Genomic DNA, 23486 nt, shown 5'->3' with positions numbered 1-23486 from the left:
AACATTTATTTTCTAAGCCCCCCAAATCCATTCTCGAATCCTGCACGTGATTTTGCATAAGAACGATAATTCGATAGGTAGTACGCCAATGGCCTCTATCCTTCTATGAAACTATGACAGTCCTAAGGTCAGGGTCGTGGATTCGAGTTCCACGTTGGGCAAAAGATTCCTGCATGGCAGGGGGTTGGACTAGATGACCCTCTTGGTCCCTTCCCAACTCTACAAGTCTATGATTCTTGGGGCTCTTGGAGCAGGAGAAGTTGCAGAGTTCCTTGCCAAAGACTGGGCTGGTTTAGATGAAGATGAAGATGAAGGTGCACATGTGCGGGAAGACCATTGGAATGATGACAACATGGAAAATGATTTCTTCAATCAGCTAAGAGCTGAATTAGGGAAAAAAACCATGGCTACAAGATGGAAACCTTACAGCAGGCACCCCCAAACTCGGCCCGCCAGGTGTTTTGGGACTACAACTTCCATCATCCCTAGCCAACAGGACCAGTGGTCAGGGATGATGGGAATTGTAGTTCCAAAACATCTGGAGGGCCGAGTTTGGGGATGCCTGCCTTACAGCTTTCAGCGATGCTGTAGTCTGAGATGGGACTGCTGTATCATAGGTGCCAACTTCCTGGGCCCTGGGTGCCTGAGCACCTACAAAATTCCCCATGAAGTGACAGAGCACCCACAAATTTCGGTGCCAACTCCCCTGGGTGCCTGAGCACCAACAAAATTCCCCATGAAGGGGCAGAGCACCCACAAATTTCGGTGCCAACTCCCCTGGGTGCCTGAGCACCAACAAAATTCCCCATGAAGGGGCAGAGCACCCACAAATTTCGATGCCATGGCCATGCACGCTCCATGGCCCCCACGGGGGTGGGGGCCAAGCTGGCACTCCTGGGATGTATATTGAACAGGAAAATGTTACAGAATGCTAGCTGGAAGCAGAAATACTAGATTGTCCGTTATTAAAACACCCGCCCCCCAATTGTTTCGTGTCCGGATGTTCACTTTTTGAAATATGGGAACCCTTAAAAGGGAGGGGGGAGACAAATAAGACGTTTCCTTCCTAAAGCCCAGTGGCCATCTGGCAGGGGCTTCTCTCTAGGAAATTAATAAAGGGAGGTGGGCGAGGAAAGCAGAGGACGGAAATGAGAAGTGCGGAAAGTCGTGTGCGTGTGGATGAGTCAGAGGCGGAGGGTCTCCTCTCGCTCTATAAAGCGCGCCTGGCGAAGGTTGCGGCTCAGCGCTCCAGCCGCCAGTCCTTCGCGCTCGACGGCGCGTCTCTGCCGGACGGACTCCCAGCCGACGGAAGGGCGGGACGAGGCGGCGACCAAGCGGCCAAAGGCAGGCGAGGGTGCGCGTTCGCCATGAGGCCCCGTGGGCTGCTGCCCGTCGTGCTGCTGCTGGCGACCGAGCTGACCTTCCGGAGCTCTGGAGCCTCGGCATCGCCCCAAGACGGCGAGTACGCCGTGAGGCTGTGCGGACGAGAGTTCATCCGCGCCGTCATCTTCACCTGCGGAGGGTCGCGCTGGAGGAGGGTCGCCGAGCGGCCCACGGAGCAGGCACCGCTCGACGCCGCCAGGGCGCGCGCCGGTAAGACGCTCGCGTAGCGCCGTCGGGGGAAACGGGGGTCGGGGGCGTCGCTAGTTTTCCACAGTGGGCTGTCATTGATGATGATGATGATGATAAATTAGACGAAGCGCTGTGGCTCTTCCCGCTGAAACTTGGTGCCAAACGAACATCTCCAATATCCAACCTCGTCTTCGAAAGACCAGGAAAAGTACAGATTCCCGAGGGAGTTTTCTCTGTTCGCCTCGCGCGCAAATTTTCCAGATCCTCGCTCCTAAAGCAGGATTTAGGTCGCGATCTTGTAGAGTAGACCCATGTCTGGGGATAAGTCCCCCCCCCCAAATGGAGCTCGAGAGAAACATTTGGCGACTCGTGCGTAAAGACGCACTGCCAAGTCCGTTCTCCCGAGCTGGATGTGGAAGAGCACCCACGAGGGTCATCTAGTCCGACCCCCTGCCCCTGCACTGCAGGAATCTTTTGCTCAGCATTGGCATTCGAACCCAAGACCCTGAGACGAGGAGGCTGCTGCTCGACGCGAGCCAAAGATCGAAACATCGAGAGCGCCCCGCCACTTTGCTTTCCCTACCCTTTAATATAAAAGCAATGGTGGTAATTTTATTATTTCTGGGCCGCCCATCTGACTGCAATGCCCCAGGAAAATACCTGTATACACAATGAAACATCGACAACTTTGCTATACAGGTCTATCTTCTAAAAGTCGTGCAGTTGCTTCTCTGTTGAGAGGGCATTTCCCAGGGCAGGCTTCACAGCACCTCTCAGTATACCGTCTTTACCTCGTTGTTTCTGAATCGCTAAAGCTTTAGCCTCCCCCCCAAACTGTAAATTCCCACTGTTGTATTTGTTTAAAAGTGGATCTAGGGAGCGTCATTCTCACCTGAAGCCCCTGCATCATGGCAAAAAACTGGAAACCCAGGGTGGTAGGCAGCTCAGCTGATCTTGTGAATAAGGCAGTGAGTTTCCCCCTAAACTTCAAGGAGGCAGATGCAAAAAAGGGATATCCCTGTGTTAGGCTGCCATTGTGCCTTCTATTTTAACTTCAAATTAGTCTTCGAAACACTAGCAAGCGTGAATACATACAAAAGCAACTTTTCTCATTTAAAATAAATGGGGTGGAGGGGCAAATGAAATATGTATAATCCAGCCCAAAGTTACCAGTAAGTCTTAAATGTCTTGCTGATTTCAGTGGTGCTTGAGCATTCTCTTTATTTGATTTCAAGGAGACTTAAGAGTTGTGGAATTTGCACACACACACCCCGGTTTAAATTGCAAATACTAGCTTCTCTCTCTCTCTCTCTCTCTCTCTCTCTCTCTCTCTCTCTCTCTCTCTCTCTCTCTCTCTCTCTCTCTGTGTGTGTGTGTGTGTGTGTGTGCGTGCACACACACACACACTCCACACATAATCTATTGTTTCCTGTGATGAGAGTGGGTAACAAATAGAAGATTGCCGGCAGCTCACAGCTTCTCTGATTGACATGCTCAACTGGTTAACTAATTCATAAAGAAATGTCTTAGGCGAGTGCTTGCGGATTATTTTAATATAAAGTGGTAGAATGAAAGTATATAGCAGTTCTACTATAAATCTTGATTTAGACACTTGATTTAGACCAGAAGCAATTTGATCAATAAAAGGAACTTAGCATGGGGATTTGAGCACCAAGGAAGGTAATAACAGCAATTTTAATTAGGACTTCCAATATTCATGTGGCTTTAAATTTCCACTATCCTTTTGAGGAACAGACTGGAAACTCAAGCATCTAAATCGGGGACTTATAAAAAACATTCTACCACATATACTGGCACAATCTCATTTTATATAGCTGTTGCAGCTGCAAATGTACATTTTTCTGCTGTATATACCGGAAATGCCATATCAAAATTCAGTTGAAGCATGAATAAGTTACAGAAATTGGGGGGTTAGAGTTCAAAACTCAGCCACATCCAACAGAATATTCATCTTAGATAAATTCCAAGTTTTAAAATGATGTATTGGGAATTTCCAATAGTGATGTTTGGCAAACAGGTGTTCTTTTTTAAGAAGCAAAATATGTTGTATATTCTGCATGATTACCTAGTAAATGGACCTATTTAATTAAATATGGCAATAATAACTCAGGCTGTATTATAGAATCGGTGAGCTTTTCAGAAACGTGGTGTGAAAAATCCTAAGTGGTCAAAAATGGGGAAGGGTCACTGCCCCATCTCTAAATCACAACCTTACTACATGCTCAATATTTCAAGCTGAAGACACTTCAGCTATAAGAAAATGATGTGTTTGTGTCTTTTGACTGGCATAATTATACTTTCCTGTTTCCTGTAATATATTTCTATTCTTCAAATCCCTACCTCTTTACAGGAATCACATTCTGGGTCCCAGATTCTAGCAGCGAACCATGCTTAGAACATTTGCTCAGCAATTTCTTTTTGAACTTGAAATGTTTATGGGTGGAAAAAAAACCTCAATTGTTGAAAAATAAATCATTGGTATATTTTGGAGTTGTTAAAATAAGATGTACAGTATTGTTTAGTCAGGGTTGCCATACGCCCAGAATTTCCCAGACATAGCCGGCAATCAGCTGTCGGAAGCAGTGTCTGGGACCGGGCTGAAATGCCTGGGGAAATCTGGACATACAGCATCCCATGTCAGCATTGTCTGATTTTGGTGTTTTTCCTTCAAAATCGGTCAAAAACTTCATAATTGTTTGAGATTTTGCAAAAGAAAAATCCTCAACAATTTTGGGTAAAACTGAAAAAGCTTGACAACTTTGCCCCAAAAAACTCAACAACAACATGACACCCCTAGTTTAGTTAGCAAAATTTGCATATCACTACTGATCCTTGCTCCTGCCCACCTAGCAGTTCGAAAGCACATCAAAGTGCAAGTAGATAAATAGGGACCGCTCCGGCGGGAAGGTAAAAAGCGTTTCCGTGCGCTGCTCTGGTTCACCAGAAGCAGCTTTGTCATGCTGTCCACATGACCTGTCTGCGGACAAACGCCGGCTCCCTTGGCCTATAGAGCGAGATGAGCGCCGCAACCCCAGAGTCAGACACGACTGGACCTGATGGTCAGGGGCCCCTTTACTGATCCTTGCAGGGACATGGGTGGCGCTGTGGGTTAAACCACAGAGCCTTGGGCTTGCCGATCAGAAGGTTGGCGGTTCGAATCCCCGCAACGGGGTGAGCTCCTGTTGTTTGGTCCCTGCTCCTGCCAACCTAGCAGTTCGAAGGCACGTCAAGTGCAAGTAGATAAATAGGTACCGCTACAGCGGGAAGGTAAACGCCGTTTCTGTGTGCTGCTCTGGTTCGCCAGAAGCGGCTTTGTCATGCTGGCCACATGAACCGGAAGCTGTACGCCGGCTCTCTCGGCCAGTAAAGCGAGATGAGTGTCGCAACCCCAGAGTCGTCCGCCACTGGACCTAATGGTCAGGGGTGCCTTTACCTTTACCTTTACTGATCCTTGCAAGCTGCTCCTGAAATGTTTTGGTGAACAAGTGTGGTAAAATGTGTATAGGTAAATGCATGAATAATACTCACAGTATCACTAATAAAATTTCTTCCAGAAAACTCAGTAGACATTTTACAATGGGTCGCCTTTTGATAGTTTCCTTTGTTTTTACCTTAACAGAGTTTCTTCAAACTAGCACCGACAAAGGACTCGATAATATTAACTTGCAGTCTGTCTTGGATCCTGAACTGGAGCAACTGCAAAGCATCAGTCAACAAGTTGGAAAGCCGTCGCTGAAAGACTTTTTAAATTTATATGATTATTTTAATGAATATGTTCCTACTTCCAGTGAATACAATGAATACATCCGTCAATTGGGAGATGCAGCCCACAAAAGCAGAAGCGAAACTGGGGTTGCCAATTCCATCAGCCCATATAACTTTCCTTTGGTCAAACAGCCTAGAATAAAGCGCGCAACCCCTATGGGGATGGCCGGACTGTGTTGTAATTGGGGATGTACCAAAACTGAGATTAGTAGATTGTGTTAAGAATACCTTCATATTTGCACATCCAATTTTTCAGGAACACCAAAAACTCAATAAAAAAATTCCTTCAGTAGCACCTTAAAGACCAACTAAGTTTTTATTTTGGTATGAGCTTTCGTGTGCATGCACACTTCGTCAGAATCTGTTTCAGTGTCCAGTGATGGCGAACCTATGACACGTGTGTCAGATATGACACGCAGAGCCCTCACTGCTGGCACACGCCCCATCGGCCCATTCGTGTTGTTGTTGTTTTGTTTTCCCCCATTTGTTCTCCCACTCCTCCTACAGCTTGTCTCCGCTACAGCTTGTCTCCGCTGTTAAAAACCCCCCGATCCTTTTTTGTTGTTGTTGCTGCTGCTGGTAGCCAGAGATTGCTTTTTAACCCTTTCTGTGCTGTTTTGGCAGACTATGATTGGGTGTAACAGTGCTCGTTTTTTAACCTGTTCTGTGCTGGGTTTTTTGGCACTTTGGCAGACTATGTCGGTGCTGCGTGTTAGTTCCAGCAAAGGTATTATTCATCATTTATTTCTGCTCCCTTTCCCCCCAAAAAAGTGCAGCAGCTTTGGGGCATCTCCCCCCAAAAAGCAAAGCAACTTTTGCACCCCCCAAAAAACCTCCAAAACTTTGGTTAGCAGCTGCCCCCAAAAGCTCAACAACTCTGGGCACTTTGTGATAAATAAGGATAAATATGGTGCTGGAGGAGACTCTTGAGAGTCCCATGGACTGCAAGAAGATCAAACCTATCCATTCTTAAGGAAATCAGCCCTGAGTGCTCCCTGGAAGGACAGATCGTGAAGCTGAGGCTCCAATACTTTGGCCACCTCATGAGAAGAGAAGAATCCTTGGAAAAGACCAGGGTTGGGAAAGATGGAGGGCACTAGGAGAAGGGGACGACAGAGGACAAGATGGTTGGACAGTGTTCTTGAAGCTACGAACATGAGTTTGACCAAACTGCGGGAGGCAGTGCAAGACAGGAGTGCCTGGCGTGCTATGGTCCATGGGGTCACGAAGGGTTGGACACGACTGAACGACTAAACAACAACAAGGTTTTTTTGGTTTGGTTTGGTTAAATAATTAGTTTTTGGTTTATTAAATACAGTTATATATTACAATTATACATTTTTGTTATTTAAACTATAAATATCGCGAAATTATGGGTTTTTTCTCAAAGTGACACACCACCTAAGTTATGCTCGGTTTTTTGGCGAATTCTGACACACCAAGCTCAAAAGGTTGCCAATCGCTGGTGTATCTGACGAAGTGTGCATGCACACGAAAGCTCAGACCAAAATAAAAACTTAGTTGGTCTTTAAGGTGCTACTGAAGGAATTTTTTTATTTTGCTTCGACTCAGACCAACACGGCTACCTACCTGTAACCAAAAACTCAGTGGTGTTTGCAGTCAGTGCTTTTTAATTGAATACTGCTTGTACGAAAAAGAAGATTGCTGATTTGTAATCTATTTTGTCTCCAAATTATTGCTGGTGTTTCCTGTAAAAAAAAAAAACCACATGAATTGCCATTATAATTATGTTTTGCACTGGATGTATTTGCATTTTGTTATGCGTTCATTTTCCTACTCCAATTCTTTTAAAATGAAGCTGATTTCTGTGCCACATTTGCCACACTGAAGAGAGAAACCCAACCTTTAATTAAAGTGTTATATAGTCTACATTAAATGTGCATGTGTGAAATTGAAAACTAATGGATATAACTCAGCCAGGGATATATTTTCCTATGTGTTCCCAATGTGCCGAACTTCCATAAACACAAAGCTCAATACATACAATAAAATGTAGTTGTCCTAGATTACCTGGGACATGAGCTGTATTGGTTATACATTGCACATAAAAGTGAAGAGGCTCGTTCAAATACATGGAGAAAACCATGCAGGAATTCATTGGCTCAGGGAGGGCCCACCTTTAAAACTTTCAATTTACTAAACCACAGTTTGCAGTTTTTCCTGCCAGAGATATGGTACCCCAAAGCTCTCCAGGACTCTTCATTACAACACCCAGAGCCATGTCCTTTCTAAGATGGCATAAAACATGACCAATCTGACCAATGCAGATCGGTGTTCTATACCAAGCCAATCCCACTACCCTTTCCTGGTTTTGCTTAACGTCTAGCTTACCAAAGAGTACCGGTGGACTCAAATTCTTGCTCACTATTTTATGACATTTTAGTTGATCATCATAAGGGGATTTTGGAATTCTTCAAACTAAAAGTAGCAGTTGAGCCCTTAGCCACACGTGCTTTTCGTTTTCCCCAAGGTTATAGGTTTTGCTGAACAGAATCATGACATGAGGCTCACTGTTTTCAGTACTGGGACAACCAATAGTCTGTCTCCATCATCGTCACCAACTCCAGCTCCTACTTACTAGCCAACCTGCTTTAGCTACATGACTCATTCACATTGATTTCCTTAAGACATGCTCAAGAAAAAGGTATTTAACCCAAAAATACCCTGGACCTCAGAAAACAAATTGGAAATACTACCACCTGAAGTCACCAACAAGGCACAACGCCTCCCCCACCAGGGCCATGCAGTGAATTGAAAGCTTTTGTTAATCCTCTGGTCCATAGTTCCTATCACCATATGTACATCCCCATAGCTTTGGTTAAGAAGCCACAATCTTACTTAGATGAGAATCTGTTAATGTGGACAATATAGAAGATGCTCATTTCACTATCTGTATCCTGATAACCAGCTCGTCACAATTTCCAGACGATCCTTCAGTTCTCAGATAATGTCAAGAGATAAGATAAGATAATCTTTATTGTCATTGCCTCCCCTGCGTGAACAACGAAATTACTCAGCTGCTCCATCCACTCAAATAAGGCACTCCACATAAATTTAAAATAACTACAAAACATCAATTAAACAATACAATACGAAATGGCAAGAAAAAAATAAGATGACTTCAAAGTCCAGACTTTCCATTTAAGGCCAAATTTGCTCTAGAGAAGAAACTGTTCTTGAGATGGCTCGTTCTCGCCTTCATTGTTCTGTATCTCCGTCCCGATGGCAGGAGCTTGAAAAATGGTGACCAGGATGCGATGGATCTCTTGATATGTCTAGTGCTTTCCTGTGGCACCTGGTGATGTAGATTTGCTCTAAGGTGGAGAGTGTACAGCCAATAATGCTCTCCGCTGTTTTAATAATTCACATGGGCGTAGGCAGGGGGGCAGGAGGGGGCAGCTGCCCCCCTAGAAGCAAAAAATTAATGTATTTTACAGACCATAACCAGCACTTTTCCCCTCCAAAAACTGAAGTGGAAAGGGCTTTGCTTTAGCAAGAGCAGCTAAGTCTCCGCTTGCCGGGGGGGGGGGGGACACAGCTGTAACAAAAACACATCAAATAAATCAGGCATGTCCAACAGGTAGATCGTGATCTACCGGTAGATCACTGGATGTCTGCAGTAGATCACTGGTAGATCATTGGCTCCCCCCAAAGAAGCTGAACAACTGTGGCTCCCCTAAGAAAAGCTCAACATTTTACCTCCTCCCTGAAAAAACTCAACAACTTTGACCTGAACCCCAAAAAGGAGGGTAGATCACTGCCAGTTTTTAACTCTGTGAGTAGATCACAGTCTCTTAGAAGTTGGCCACCTCTGAAATAAATAAAGCAAAGTCGCTACCAGTAGTTAAGCAGTTAAGACAATGGAGCAGATATCCCCAGGCAAGATTCGATAGCTGACGACTTCACCCTATTGTTCTTAAGTGGGAGTTGTTAATGAGCATCCAGGAATCGCATTAAGAGTTCTATTGGCGATTTAATGAGGGTGCAGAGGATTCAATTTGACTAAGGTGGCTCTGCAAGGCTAAAAGGAAGTGAATAAGAAAGGGGGGGCTGTAGCTTTGACAGACACAGTGATGTTTATAAAAAGCAGTGGTGTTCCAGTCTGCCCCTCCTCCTGCATCTGTATACTGTAAATCAGGGGTGGCCACCTCCCAAGAGACTCTGATCTACTCACAGTTTAAAACTGGGAGTGATCTACCCCCTTTTGGGGGGTTCAGGTCAAAGCTGTTGAGTTTTTTTTAAGGAAGGGAAGCCCTGTTTTGGGGGGTTTAGGTCAAACTTGTTGAGCTTCTTTTAGGAGGGAGGGAGGCCCATTTTTGTTTAGGGCTTCAGATCATAGTTCAACTTTTTTAGGGAGGAGGAAAATTTTGGGTGAGCTTTTTTTAGGGGTGCCAGTGACCTACCAGTGATCTACCACAGACATCCAGTGATCTACTGGTAGATCACAATCTACCTGTTGGACGTGCCTGCTGTAAATCAAGCAGAGAGAAAGCTGCTTACAAGGCTCCTGTACAGGCGTACCGGTATCTTCCTCTTGCTGCAGAGTTCCAGCATCACAGCATCACCCAGAGGCACCCACAAATATGAGTTATCCCTCTCTCTATTTCTTCCTTCCTTCCCTCCCTCTTCCATCCTTAATAAAATACTGGGGGGGGGGCAGATAAGCCCCACATAGAAAGCCCATCAACATGGGGGGGGGATGACTTTCAAATACGGTATTTACCAGTAATTGGGGGGGGGGGAGGCACCTAGGCCTCTAGGAGTTGGCTGCTATGCCTAGGAGTAGGGCAATTCAAGATAGCAGAATGATGCATATGCTATGGTAATATATCAATAGAATCATAGAATTGTAGTCGGAAGGGATCACAAGGGTCATCTAGTCCAACCCCGTGCAATGCAGGAATTTTTTCCTAAGGTGGGACTTGAACCCACGACATGGTTGAAATATTATACTGATATGCAGCAACGCCTCGGAGCCGTCGTGGCTGCGGCCATGCCTTGCCTTGCCCTCGCCCGCCCTGCCACCCCCTCTTGCCTGCCCGACCCTCCCGTCCTCTCCAGCCAAGCAGGGTAGCAGCCAACGCTGCCAGCCCCAGAAGCACAAAGTGGCCGCTGCCGCTGCCGCCATGATGTCATCGGGCCCGCTGGTCCTGTAGCCCCACCCACATTCCCACTTCGTGGCCCCTCCCCTCCCATGCCTTGGCCCCGCCCCTGAACAACCATGGCTTGCCCCCCCCCCCTAGTTTTGATCCTGGCTATGCCCCTGCTGCACATCCCTATCCTATCTTGGGAACAAAATATAAAAAAATTCCTTCCAGTAGCACATTAGAGACCAACTAAGTTTGTCATAGGTATGAGCTTTCGTGTGCATGCACACTTCTTCAGATATCTGTTTTGACTACGTCAGACCAACACGGCTACCTACCTGTAACAACTACCTTGGGAAGTACGGTACAGCTTCGGTACCACACACATAACCCATAAGTGAGCACGCTCTCAATGGCACAGTGATAGAAGGCAAGCAGCAGCTTTTGCGGAAGAAGGTTTTTCCTTAGAATTCTCAAGAAGTACAGTCTCTGCTGCGCCTTCTTCACAAGCCCCCTTGTGTTGATGTCATGTTGTGTTGTATTAATGTCTGCTTGAGTGTAGAAATATGATACCAGAAACAGAAGATATGGTATTTTTTAAAAGCTAAAGGATCCCTGGATGGTTATGTCCAGTCAAAAGTGACTATAGGGTTGTGGTGCTCATCTCGCTTTCAGGCCGAGGGAGCCGGTGTTTGTCCACAGACAGCTTTTCCAGGTCAAGTGGCCAGCAAGACTAAACTGCTTCTGGTGCAACGGAACACCGTGACGGAAACCACAGCGCACGGAAACGCCATTTACCTTCCCGCTGCAGCTGTACCTATTTATCTACTTGCACTGGCATGCTTTCGAACTGTTAGGTTGGCAGGAGCTGGAACAGAGCAATGGGAGCTCACTCTGTTGCGGGGATTCGAACCGCCAACCTTCCAATCGAAAAGCCCAAGAGGCTCAGTGGTTTAGACCACAGCGCCACCGGCATCCCAGATAAGGTATTAGGGAAAAGGAGCAGTGGGGTGGATCTCCTGTACTTGTGTAGTCTTGCATCTTGGAGCTGAAATATTCTGAAAATCAAAGGCATCTGCTACTGTACTTTAAGATAACTCATGTTCTGATGATGAGAAAGTGGGTGAGGATCAGAAGGCACACAAAGTGGACAGAAGATACTGTATGTGTGTGTGGGCATTCTAGATCGCAAGGCGGTGAGCTATTCCACATCATGTTAAGGCTGGACAGGTGGCTAAGGTTTGCATTTGTTGACTAGGACAAAAGCTACCTGGTGACAACAGTGTGGGTGATCTGATGCAGTTCTGCACCCAAGAAGTAATGACCAAACTATGGACTTAAGAGCAATGAAGCTCGCATATGGAACCAGAAGACCAGTGTGAATGGACTGGTGCAGTTCTGCACCCAAGATAATAATTCCAATCATTGCCTTCATCCTGGCAAGTGTGTTATGAATCACATCTGCAACCCAATATTTTAATTCCGTGGGACAGGAAGTCTAAGAACCACAATCCTTTGCTCTTGTACTACTTTAATTAACAGTGGATAGTCTCCCTTAAGCATTACAATTTCCATGGAAAGTTCAGCATGAGATGTCTCGTTGGGTCTATTGTTATGTGTATATGAGCTTAAAGCTGCAATCTATCATCTATCTATCTATCTATCTATCTATCTATCTATCTATCTATCTATCTATCATCTATCTATCTATCTCTCTCTCTCTCTCTCTCTCTATCTATCTATCATCTATCTATCTATCTATCTATCTATCTATCTATCATCTATCTATCTATCTATCTATCTATCTATCTATCTATCTATCTATCTATCATGAGATCCAAGACAAGTTCTAGAAGAGAAGGGGTGTGGATGCATCTCAGCAAAACCACTGCGGAATTTTGCGATAGTTTACTGTCACAATGCAAAGACACCACCCCAGATTTTTCCAAGCCACTAAGAAGCCTACCATTAATTGCATACAAGACAGGGTTAAAAATCATCTTTGCTTTTCCTTTGTGTACCCAGTGGTCAAGCTGCACTGCAACTGAACCAGTACTGTATTTCTAACAGTGGGCAACAATAATTTCCTCCACAGTGCATCCCACTGTGCAACACTTTCTTTGCAGGTGCCTATCTTGTCTTTGGAGGTGTTTGACTCGTGGGAAACCTGATCCAAAACGGCCGGCTCTGCCCTTTGGATATTTTCTCTTCTGCCAAGCACCCTCCTCAGCTGCATCCATAGAATTCTTGCTAGGCTTATTTAAATCAAAGAAATGTCGCGGCAATGGCTTTTCATTGGGTTGGTAGTGGTCTTGAGCAAACTCTGAAAAGGAAAGGAAAGACAAAACCATTATGCTTCTCAGCTCATCTTCTGAAGCTGTTGCAGATAGGAAACGAAGTTAAACAGAAGATTTGGTTTCCATTGCCGCCATCCTATAGGGCCTTCTCAGACAGAAGTAAAGGTAAAGGTAAAGGAACCCCTGACCATTAGGTCCAGTCAATGACGACTCTGGGGTTGCGGCGCTCATCTTGCTTTATTGGCCAAGGGAGCCGGCGTACAGCTTCCAGGTCATGTGGCCAGCATCACTAAGTCGCTTCTGGCGAACCAGAGCAGCTCACGTAAACGCCATTTACCTTCCCATCGGAGCGGTACCTATTTATCTACTTGCACTTTGATGTGCTTTCGAACTGCTAGGTGGGCAGGAGCTGGGACCAAACAACAGGAGCATACCCCGTCGCGGGGATTCGAACCGCCGACCTTCTGATCGGCAAGCCCTAGGCTCTGTGGTTTAACCCACAGCACCACCTGCGTAGGACAGAAGTACGTCCTATTAAATGTGTGCTACTCACACTCTAAGTGTGCCCAGGATTGCAGCCTAAGTTACTTTAAATAAAATTTATCTGACTTAGGTTTGCAAAATTCCTTATAAATTCTTAATCCCCTGCGCAAACCATAGTTTCCTAATCCTCTTTGCAGCTACTTGTGACAGTTTTTCTTTGTATCTAATTTGCTCACGCTCATTGGTTTCAGTGGGATTATGTTGGCCTAACTCTGTGTTGGATTTAGGCATACATGTCCTCCATTAGCGCGGTGCTAAATTTGTTTATTACCGTAATTCAAACTTATTTCATATTGCAGCAGCTGAATTCAACTGTTATCTAGAGGTACATTTACAATTTGCCTGATTCTGCTAATCAGTCTAGTTGAACTTTTGAAATTACTTATACCAGAGGCAATCTACATCAGTTTGTGTAATCCATTTGGTTACAGATAAAAATATGAGGAAAGATGTCGTGTAGATTCAGCCTTGATGTATCCATCTTTCTCATTTCCATCAAAGCTCAAAAGCTTGAAAGTGAAGTGAACTGAAGTGAACCTTAGGAAATATAATATGGGAGTGCAACACTTCAGATGAAAACATTACTTTTGTTATACTCTAACACACGGGTGTCAAACACAAGGCCCGGGGGCCTAATCCGGCCCGCCAGACCTCGTCATGTGGCCCGCATAGCCACCGCCGACATTACCCGCTGACAGTAGTTCTGGAGCCTGCGATTGGCCGAGGGTCAAAACCGGGGGCGGGGCTGCAGGCGGAGGCCGGGGCGCTGGAGCCGCGCTGACTGCCTTGGCCAGGGAATTTCAATTTCGAATGAGGCTCAGGGAGGCGGTGGCACAGCGGCCAGACGGGGAAGTGAGATGCAGGAGGAGGAAGCCCGCCGAGGAGGTAGGAAAGCCCTACAGGCGCCGCCAGCAAAGTTAGTGCCGGGACGGAGCAGCGCTGGATTTTTTTTTGGCGGGCTTTGCTGTAGTCTCCGAGAGCGAGTGAGGCGGCACTGGGGAGCCGCCGCCCGCCGCTTCCCTTCCTCTCCTCGGCTGCATCCGGGAGGTGGGCGAAAGGGACGCGGAGTGAGCCTGAGGGGGAAGTAGGCGAAGCGCAACAGTTGCTCTCTTGATGGAGCCGGGTTTCTCTTCCCTCTTCCCCCGTTTTCTCCTCATAGACACTCGGGAGGGTGCCTGGCTTTTGCTCTGCCCCCCACCCCCGAGCCGCCCTTTGGCTTCTCAGTTCCAGTGGAGCTGCTCTCCGGGGGGCGGCCGGGAGGGAGGCGGCGACGACAGCACGGGTTCCTGCTCTTCCCGCTCTGCCACCGCCTCCTCTCAGCCCCTTGTGATGTAGGGCTCCAGATGGAGTCGCCTCGCGGTTTGAGTAGGTGGGAGGGGAATTTTTTTGGGGGGGGGGGAAGGTTTTCAAGCCTCCTCTGCCTGCAGTCCCGGTAGGGAGAGGCGGCGGCGAAGACGACAACAGCGCGGGTGGGGGGAAGAGCAGCTCTGAGGCGAAGATGCACGTCCGCTGGGGCTGCCGCCGCCTTCCTCCTCGGGAAATCCGCTGCCCTCCCTCAGCGCGAGGGGAAGGGACTCTGGCGCTGAGGAGGGAGGATGCAAAAGCAAAGCAGGGAGTTGGCGCTGCACCGCATGTTCCTGCCCCTCTCCAAAGCATGGGGTGGGTTGCAGCGTGTGGCATCCTGCCTAGCGGGGTTTGGGTGTGCGCAGGGCGGGAGAGGGAAACCCTCTTTCCATCTGCAGGTTTTTAATCCCAGCAGTGGCTTTCTCCTTCCTGCCGAAGGTTTAGTTGAGCCCCCCCCCGGAAGCTGTCAATCCCCACCTTTTGTTCAAATTTCCCTCGTTTACATCCCCTCCCACACACGCGCCACGACGCAGGAATGTGATCCGCATGGGGGTGGGAATGAGCTTACATTATTACAAAAAACAGTAATAATTGAATGCAGTGACCAAACTGCTGATGCGGCCCCCGATGAATTTGAGTTTGACACCCCTGCTCTAACAATATCAGTACACACCAGCAAGCTTTCTTTTTAGCTCAAAGATTCTGGTATAAGAAAGATTGCAGTTTGAAAATCATATTTACTCAAATCTAATGCTCACCATTTTTGGCTAAATTATGTTGTGAAAATTAAGGATTCAATGGCACATTTACATTCGCCAGCAAATACTTTTTGGTTTCATGGTTCTGAAAATTGAGGTACACATTAGATTCGATGGCACACTCGACTCGAGTAAATAAAATGCAGTGATTGGGGGGGGGGGGAATGCACTGATTCATAATGTACAAATGACAATGTATGGTCAAAGGCAGATGAAAAAGAGCCCAGTTTAAACTGAAGGATGAAAACAGCAAGTGACACGGATTTTGATTGCTGCAGCTGGAGGAGAAAGCAGATTTCATATTATTTTACTACATACCTTCTGTGTTTTGGTCTCTCGTGATTACATAGGTTTCACATCTTTTCCCAGTCATTCCCTCTTTGCACCTAAAGGGGGGGGGAGTGATCAGTAACTGAAGAACAGCAAAACAGGATATCCCAGGGGTTCCCAAACTAAGGCCCGGGGGCCAGATGCAGCCCAATCACCTTCTAAATCCGGCCCGCGAATGATCTGGGAATCAGCATGTTTTTACATGAGTAGAATGTGTCCTTTTATTTAAAATGCATCTCTGGGTTATTTGTGGGGCATAGGAATTCATTTATATATTTTTTCAAAATATAGTCCGGCCCCCCACAAGGTCTGAGGGACAGTGGACCGGCCCCCTGCCCAAAAAGTTTGCTGACCCCTGGGATATCCAATCACAGAACATTTCAGGATTTGGGCCTCTGCGATTGGCCCTTAAACTCCGAGTCATGATTCGCAGCTTGGCAGTTTAGACAGCCAATCACGTTGGCAGTGGGATTGGCCCAGGCCTTCAGAAAGGTATATAAGCAGTTGCTTTGCTCCTGTTGTCCAGTTCTGTTCATTCAATAAAGGTTCTTGCTGTTATCACTGTGTCTTGCTTTGTGGAAACCCACCTACACTTCAGGTGCGTAAGCCAATGCTGTGCAAAAGTCCCCTCAGCCATGGCTCCTAATTGCGCATCTTAGAGAAGAGTCAGGTGCACAAGAACACATAACCTGCCCCTGATTTTTCAGAGGCCACCTTTTTCTTTCCAGAACCCGAGACCAGGTTTTCTACCAACCAGGGAGCACCTCTGTCTTGCTTGGATCAGATCTCCTTTGGTTCGCTCACATTAAGCCTCGAGACACTGCTGAGGGTTTTTCACTGCCTCTTTCATAAACGCAACTAAACATACCAACATCAGAGCTCTTGAATGTATTTCAGCATAAGATTAGTTAGACCTGTTGGGTTAAACCAACTGTTAGCTTAGCCTTTTCTTTCCAAATCAATAAAGGTTGGGGGTGTTAATGTGTTTGGAAACAGGAGTCCCACGGTTATGTGCCTGTGTAGATGGCTGTTTGTTTGTGTTTTGCAAAATACTGCAAATATTCACCTACAAACAAGACAGTTGTATGTCTTTGCAGACATAGGTGGCAACTTGAGTCTTTTAAATAATACAGGACAAGCAACCGTAATATATTGCACATATTGCACTAGTTCAAATGCAGATGCCTGTAGTATGAATTCTATATGCTGTCAAAATTCTGTATTTTGCATTTTACAATTCTTGTTTTATTAAGCACTGTTCCATTTTAGCAGAAACTGTGTTCAATAACATTTTTGGAAGTGTCACTCCTAATAATAAATAGTATCGCTGCCAAACTAACTCTGTTAGGAGGAGTTAAGGAAGGATAGTTCTAATGTCAATACTAGTAAATTGCTGAGAAGACGACTCTGGGAACCAAACCATAATACAGGGTCTTGGAGGTTTAAAAAATGCAGTGACTCTGCTATTAATTTGTGGACTAAATTATCCTTGGTAACCAATTTATCAGGAAAAAGTGTTTGACAATAAATGCTGCAAGTCTGCTAAAGAAAGGCTTTTTTTTTCTTTTTACCAGCAGAAAGGTGTTGTGTTTTCTTTGGTCATGTAGCAGATGCCGTCATTTAGACAGTAGCCTTCCATTTCTGCACCGCACCTTTCATAGTGAGTTGGCAGAGGCCTATCGTCAGATGCGGCTAGAAAAAAACACAGGAGAGGAGGGATGTTATTATAGTTAATATGGCTGCGCATTTTACAGAACAGTGTCAAACTAGAATGACAGGATTCGCATTTCCAGGTGTGAAATATTACAGCGATAAACATTCAGCTTCTTAATTACAAAGGAAGAAACAGTGAACTTCTGAATAATATTTTGGGGTATCCACATGATCTCTACCTCCTCACTCACATGCACGGTACACACTGGAATATTATCACCCAGCCCTCGTGCAGTTGAAGGAAGGGCGAAGGAGGTATATTGGCAGGCAAAATCAGCTTCCAGGTGTGACCGGGGTGGAATCTACGCACATATTAAAAATGCCATGAAGATGCTTTCTTAAAAATCAAAATAAAAAGTTTTGAAAAATACATTGACTTTTGCTCAGCTCACTGTCTCCATCTAGTGTCACATTTGTATGTTGTTCTTTTACAACACATTTAAAACATTTTAAATGTGTGACTAGACACAAGAATTGCAGCTCTCAGTGTTTTAAATACAGAACTGACCCAGTCGCCAAGAAAGCAGAAGTGGTGTGACCAGATTTTAAGAGTAAAAAGGTAACAAGGGTCAGGGGTTAGGTTCCTATTCCTCTCACTGTGCAGTCACAAAATGGTGTTTATGCATTCCAGCAAAGATCGCTGGAATCACAGGAGCGGACGTTTGCTGTATTCTGTTTCCGTTTGTTTCTTCCTTCTTCGGACTTCTCTCAGCGAGAGGAGACGTGCTTTCTTTTGTTCTGCCTTATACTTAGTAATAAAAGTAGTTTGTAGCACACACCTCTGCCTCAGTCCTTCTGTGTTTTACTCTGCAAGATATCTGAATATGTGCCCGGTGTCTAGAAGGCACAGGTCATGAAGACGTCGAGGAGAAGTGCTGGAAACATTCCTGCGTTTTGCCTGGCGGATCGTTCCTCCCCCCCCCACTCGCTTGCCCGACAACCGCATCCCCTCTAACATTCCTCAGATGAAAACAGGGACATTCCTCACTGCCTCCCGACTGACCCTCATTGACTCTCCCCCCCCATTTTTGTCCCCAGACCATTTTCATCACCTCTACATCAACGGGGCACAGCACAGACACCCTTTACCGCCCTGAGAAAACCCCTTAACCCCGATCTTATTTTATTTTATTTTATTCTTTGGTAGAGTTACAAAAAAGGAAAGCACCCTGCAATAAATAAATGTTAGAAAGGGGCAAGATTAGACGCGGATGCAGAAAGTGTTTTTGCTGTTGTTGTTGTTGCCAGCTTCCGCTCCTCTTTGCCTGCTCTCCAGCAGCTGCCAACAGCTGCCCAAGGGAGAAGACTAGCAGAAGCAGCAGCCGCCACGCAAAGGCCACGGGAGGTCCCCTCCCAGCCACCATTCGGGATAAAGACCAGCTCATCCCCTTCCAAGCTCAGCAGCGGCCATGCTGGTGGGGGGAAAATAGGGATCAAATCAGAAGTTGGGGTGGCTTTTGTAATTCCGGGACGTCCCTGGAAAACTGGGGCACTCGGAGGGTACGGGGCCTTTGCCCCAAACGTTGCCCCAATATAATTCACCACCATAAGTTCCGCAAAATGCAAAAATGACTGGGAGAGACTGGACGAGAAGTTGCAGGGAAGCAAGTCCGTCCTCACCTGCGCGCTCCATTTGCTGTTAAAATGGAAACCCCGTCTCAGTCTCTTGAGGAGAGCGGGGCCTTGTGGCTTTAAACATACGAAACACACCCAATATTGCATTGTTTAAAGGAAAAAAGACAAATATATTTGCATTGTAGTCCAGCAATTATGTCTACACAACAAGAAAACAGATTGTATTTTTTAAAAATAAAAATTAACAGTGACATTAAAATACCGTATATTTCCATGTATAAGACTAGGTTTCCCCCCTAAAAAATAATGCCAAAAATTATGGAGCACCTTATACACGGGGCCATCTTCCCACATTTTCTTAAGTCTGAGTCCCCCAAAATAGACGGGAAAAATATGGTAATTTGAAAACAATGCATTGCATGTTACAATGTTTGGGCTCTCATCACAGAGAACATTCATTGATCCTTCACAATCTCTCTTTATCGCTGCTTTTAACAGAGCGCCTAACGGTTTTCAGAGCAAAATGAATTTAATAATTCATTGTAATACATTCTCTGCAAAGCCAATGTGGCCCTAAATATGGGAAATCCCATGCTCTCCCTTATAGAAGCCACCTTACTTCTGCTGAATAGGAATACAAAAGAGCAGCAAGCTACATGGTGAAGGACTGTTTGGTAGCTCAACTTTGGCTGAATCACTTACCTGAGTGACCGGAATACCGTAGATCAGTGTTCCCCAACCTTTTTATCGCCATGGACCAGTCAATGTTTGATAATTTTACTGCGGCCCGCTGAGGGGGGGGGGTGTCGATTGTTTCACTGCCCGCTGAGGGGGGGATGTTGATTGTTTATATTTTATTTAGATTGTTTTGATTTAGTAATTTTAATTAAATTGTATTTAATGTTCCTTGGGTGGCCCGGTACCAATTGATCCATGGCCCGGTACCGGTCCATGGCCCGGGGGTGGAGGACCACTGCCGTAGATCAGGCACGTCCAACAGGTATATTGTGATCTACCGGTAGATCACTGGACATCTGTGGTAGATCACTTGTAGATCACTGGCTCCACCCAAAGCAGCTCAACAGCTTTAGCTCCCCTAAAAAAAAGCTCAACATTTTTGCCCTGCACCCCCCCAAAATGTGGCTTTCTTTCACCCTAAAAGAAGGTCAACAAGTTTGACCTGAACCAAAAAAAACCCAGGGCTTTCCTCCTCCCTAAAAAGCTCAACAACTTGGACCTGAACCCCCCCCAAAACAGGGCTTTCCTTCATAGACAAAGTTCAACAACCTTGACCTGAAGCCCCCAAAAGGGGGTAGATCACTGCCAGTTTTTACCTCCGTGAGTAGATCGCAGTCTCCTGGGAGTTGGCCACCCCTGCCGTAGATTTTCCAGCATGGAGATTGCGTGTTGTTGAGCTTCACAGATATACACAACTGCCCTGTAGTATTTGCGGCCACAATATCTTGTTATTTCTTGGGGCAGCACTTCTGTTGGCAGCGTAACTAACAGCAATAGCAAGAGGTGGTCCAAGCTCATCTTGCCCATTTCCACTCAGTCGCTGACTCTGCTCTCCCCCAGTTTGCCTTTGAGCTCCCAGATGCCTCTGTCCTAGCCAGCAAACGCTAAGCTCAGCCTCTACCTGCCCGGCCTTTAAATAAGGTGCAACACCTTTTACATGATCTGGAAAATGAAGATAAGGCCTTCCGAGGGAAATGGAAGATGTCCTGTACTTGTGCATTCTTGCATGTGGGGGCTGAAATATTCTGAAAATCAAAGGCATCTGTTTTTGTACATTAAGATCTCCCATGTTATCATAATGAGAAAGCAGTGAGGGCGAGGATCAGAAGGCACAAAGTAGATAGAAGCTAGAGTACATGGACATCTTGTGAAGTCTGGGTAGGTGGAGGTGAAGGTGTGCATATGTTGGCTAGGAAAGGTGAGCAGAGTGACTGAGCTCGAGTGGCACAGCAACCTGGCTGTGAGGCGGAGGTTGAGCCCTTCTCTATTTTCCAGATCATTGTGCCCAGCTGCACATTTACCAGCTCTGGTAGCTGCCCTGCAGCTGCCTGTTTGCTTAGTGACCAAAGCTGATCCCGAATCATTCCTTGACACGCAACAAGGAAAGGTGAATGGCACGTGTGCCCCGGCTTGACAACCTGCATTGTTATTGGCCCACAAGACAAGGATACTATGGCTACTAGGGTGATGACTTTTTCATTTCCCCCCCTCAAAAATTATTTCCTGTAGCACAAATGGATGAATGTTTGCCTATCAATGACTAAAATGAGGTATATTCCATTGAAATATTTAAAAAGGTTACGCACAAACCGTTTGTAAAAAATTTTTGTATGCCGTTTTACCATTTCATTAAATTGTATTAACAATTCTATATATATTTCGTATCAAATCTGGACACAACACCACATTCCACAATTAATATTTGCACATCCAATTTTTCAGGAACACCAAAAACTCAGTGTTTTTTGCAGCCAGTACTTTTTATTTGAATACTGCTTGTACGAAAAAGAAGATTGCTGATTTGTAATCTATTTTGTCTCCAAATTATTGCTGGTGTTTCCTGTAAAAAAACAAAAAACCACATGAATTGCCATTGCCATTATAATTATGTTTTGCACTGAATGTATTTGCATTTTGTTATGCGTTCATTTTCCTACTCCAATTCTTTTAAAATGATGCTGATTTCTGTGCCACATTTGCCACACTGAAGAGAGAAACCCAACCTTTAATTAAAGTGTTATATAGTCTACATTATATAGTCTTAATTACATTATATAGTCTTAATTCCAAGCCGGAATTAAGATTGCCGGAAGAAATATCAACAACCTCAGATATGCAGATGACACAACCTTGATGGCAGAAAGCGAGGAGGAATTAAAGAACCTTTTAATGAGGGTGAAAGAGGAGAGCGCAAATTATGGTCTGAAGCTCAACATCAAAAAAACCAAGATCATGGGCACTGGTCCCATCACCTCCTGGCAAATAGAAGGGGAAGAAATGGAGGCAGTGAGAGATTTTACCTTCTTGGGCTCCTTGATCACTGCAGATGGTGACAGCAGTCACGAAATTAAAAGACGCCTGCTTCTTGGGAGAAAAGCAATGACAAACCTAGACAGCATCTTAAAAAGCAGAGACATCACCTTGCCGACAAAGGTCCGTATAGTTAAAGCTATGGTTTTCCCAGTAGTGATGTATGGAAGTGAGAGCTGGACCATAAAGAAGGCTGATCGCCGAAGAATTGATGCTTTTGAATTATGGTGCTGGAGGAGACTCTTGAGAGTCCCATGGACTGCAAGAAGATCAAACCTCTCCATTCTGAAGGAAATCAGCCCTGAGTGCTCCCTGGAAGGACAGATCGTGAAGCTGAGGCTCCAATACTTTGGCCACCTCATGAGAAGAGAAGAATCCTTGGAAAAGACCCTGATGTTGGGAAAGATTGAGGGCACTAGGAGAAGGGGACGACAGAGGACAAGATGGTTGGACAGTGTTCTCGAAGCTACCAACATGAGTTTGACCAAACTGCGGGAGGCAGTGGAAGACAGGAGTGCCTGGCGTGCTATGGTCCATGGGGTCACGGAGAGTCGGACACGACTAAACGACTAAACAACAACAACATAGTCTACATTAAATGTGCATGTGTGAAATTGAAAGCTAATGGATATAACTCAGCCAGGGATATATTTTCCTATGTGTTCCCAATATGCCGAATTTCCATAAACACAAAGCTCAATACATACAATAAAATGTAGTTGTCCTAGATTACCTGGGACATGAGCTGTATTGGTTATACATTGCACATAAAAGTGAAGAGGCTCGTGTAAATACATGGAGAAAACCATGCAGGAATTCATTGGCTTAGGGAGGGCCCACCTTTAAAACTTTCAATTTACTAAACCACAGTTTGCAGTTTTTCTGCCAGAGATATGGTACCCCAAAGCTCTCCAGGACTCTTCATTACAACACCCAGAGCCATGTCCTTTCTAAGATGGCACAAAACATGACCAATCTGACCAATGCAGATCGGTGTTCTATACCAAGCCAATCCCTCTACCCTTTCCTGGTTTTGCTTAACGTCTAGCTTACCAAAGAGTACCGGTGGACTCAAATTCTTGCTCACTATTTTATGACATTTTAGTTGATCATCATAAGGGGATTTTGGAATTCTTCAAACTAAAAGTAGCAGTTGAACCCTTAGCCACACGTGTTTTTCGTTTTCCCCAAGGTTATAGGTTTTGCTGAACAGAATCATGACATGAGGCTCAGTGTTTTCAGTACTGGGACTACCAATAGTCTGTCTCCATCATCGTCACCAACTCCAGCTCCAACTTACTAGCCAACCTGCTTTAGCTACATGACTCATTCACATTGATTTCCTTAAGACATGCTCAAGAAAATGGTATTTAACCCAAAAATACCCTGGACCTCAGAAAACAAATTGGAAA

General features: G+C 45.6%; 1 protein-coding gene across 1 annotated transcript; it reads left to right on the top strand.

Annotated features, from left to right (window-relative positions):
- Nucleotides 1–1163: 1163 nt before the first annotated feature.
- Nucleotides 1164–6858, top strand: LOC118075484 (prorelaxin H2-like). The gene is made up of 2 exons (XM_035097493.2): nucleotides 1164–1593; nucleotides 5213–6858. Exons 1-2 carry the CDS (start codon nucleotides 1368–1370, stop codon nucleotides 5578–5580), a joined length of 594 nt encoding a protein of 197 aa, XP_034953384.1. The 5' UTR covers nucleotides 1164–1367; the 3' UTR covers nucleotides 5581–6858.
- Nucleotides 6859–23486: the final 16628 nt, after the last annotated feature.

The sequence above is a fragment of the Zootoca vivipara genome, chromosome 16, assembly GCF_963506605.1.
Source record: "Zootoca vivipara chromosome 16, rZooViv1.1, whole genome shotgun sequence".
NCBI lineage: Eukaryota > Metazoa > Chordata > Lepidosauria > Squamata > Lacertidae > Zootoca > Zootoca vivipara.
Note: the sequence above shows the minus strand (reverse complement) of the source record. Positions and strands in the feature narration are given on the sequence as shown.

What these genes read in the sequence shown, in the direction of transcription:
- LOC118075484 (XM_035097493.2), top strand. Translation starts at nt 1,368, where the DNA reads ATGAGGCCCCGTGGGCTGCTGCCCGTCGTGCTGCTGCTGGCGACCGAG. An exon ending in CGCCGCCAGGGCGCGCGCCG is followed by an intron (nt 1,594 to 5,212) that starts GTAAGACGCTCG and finishes TTACCTTAACAG; the next exon opens with AGTTTCTTCAAACTAGCACC.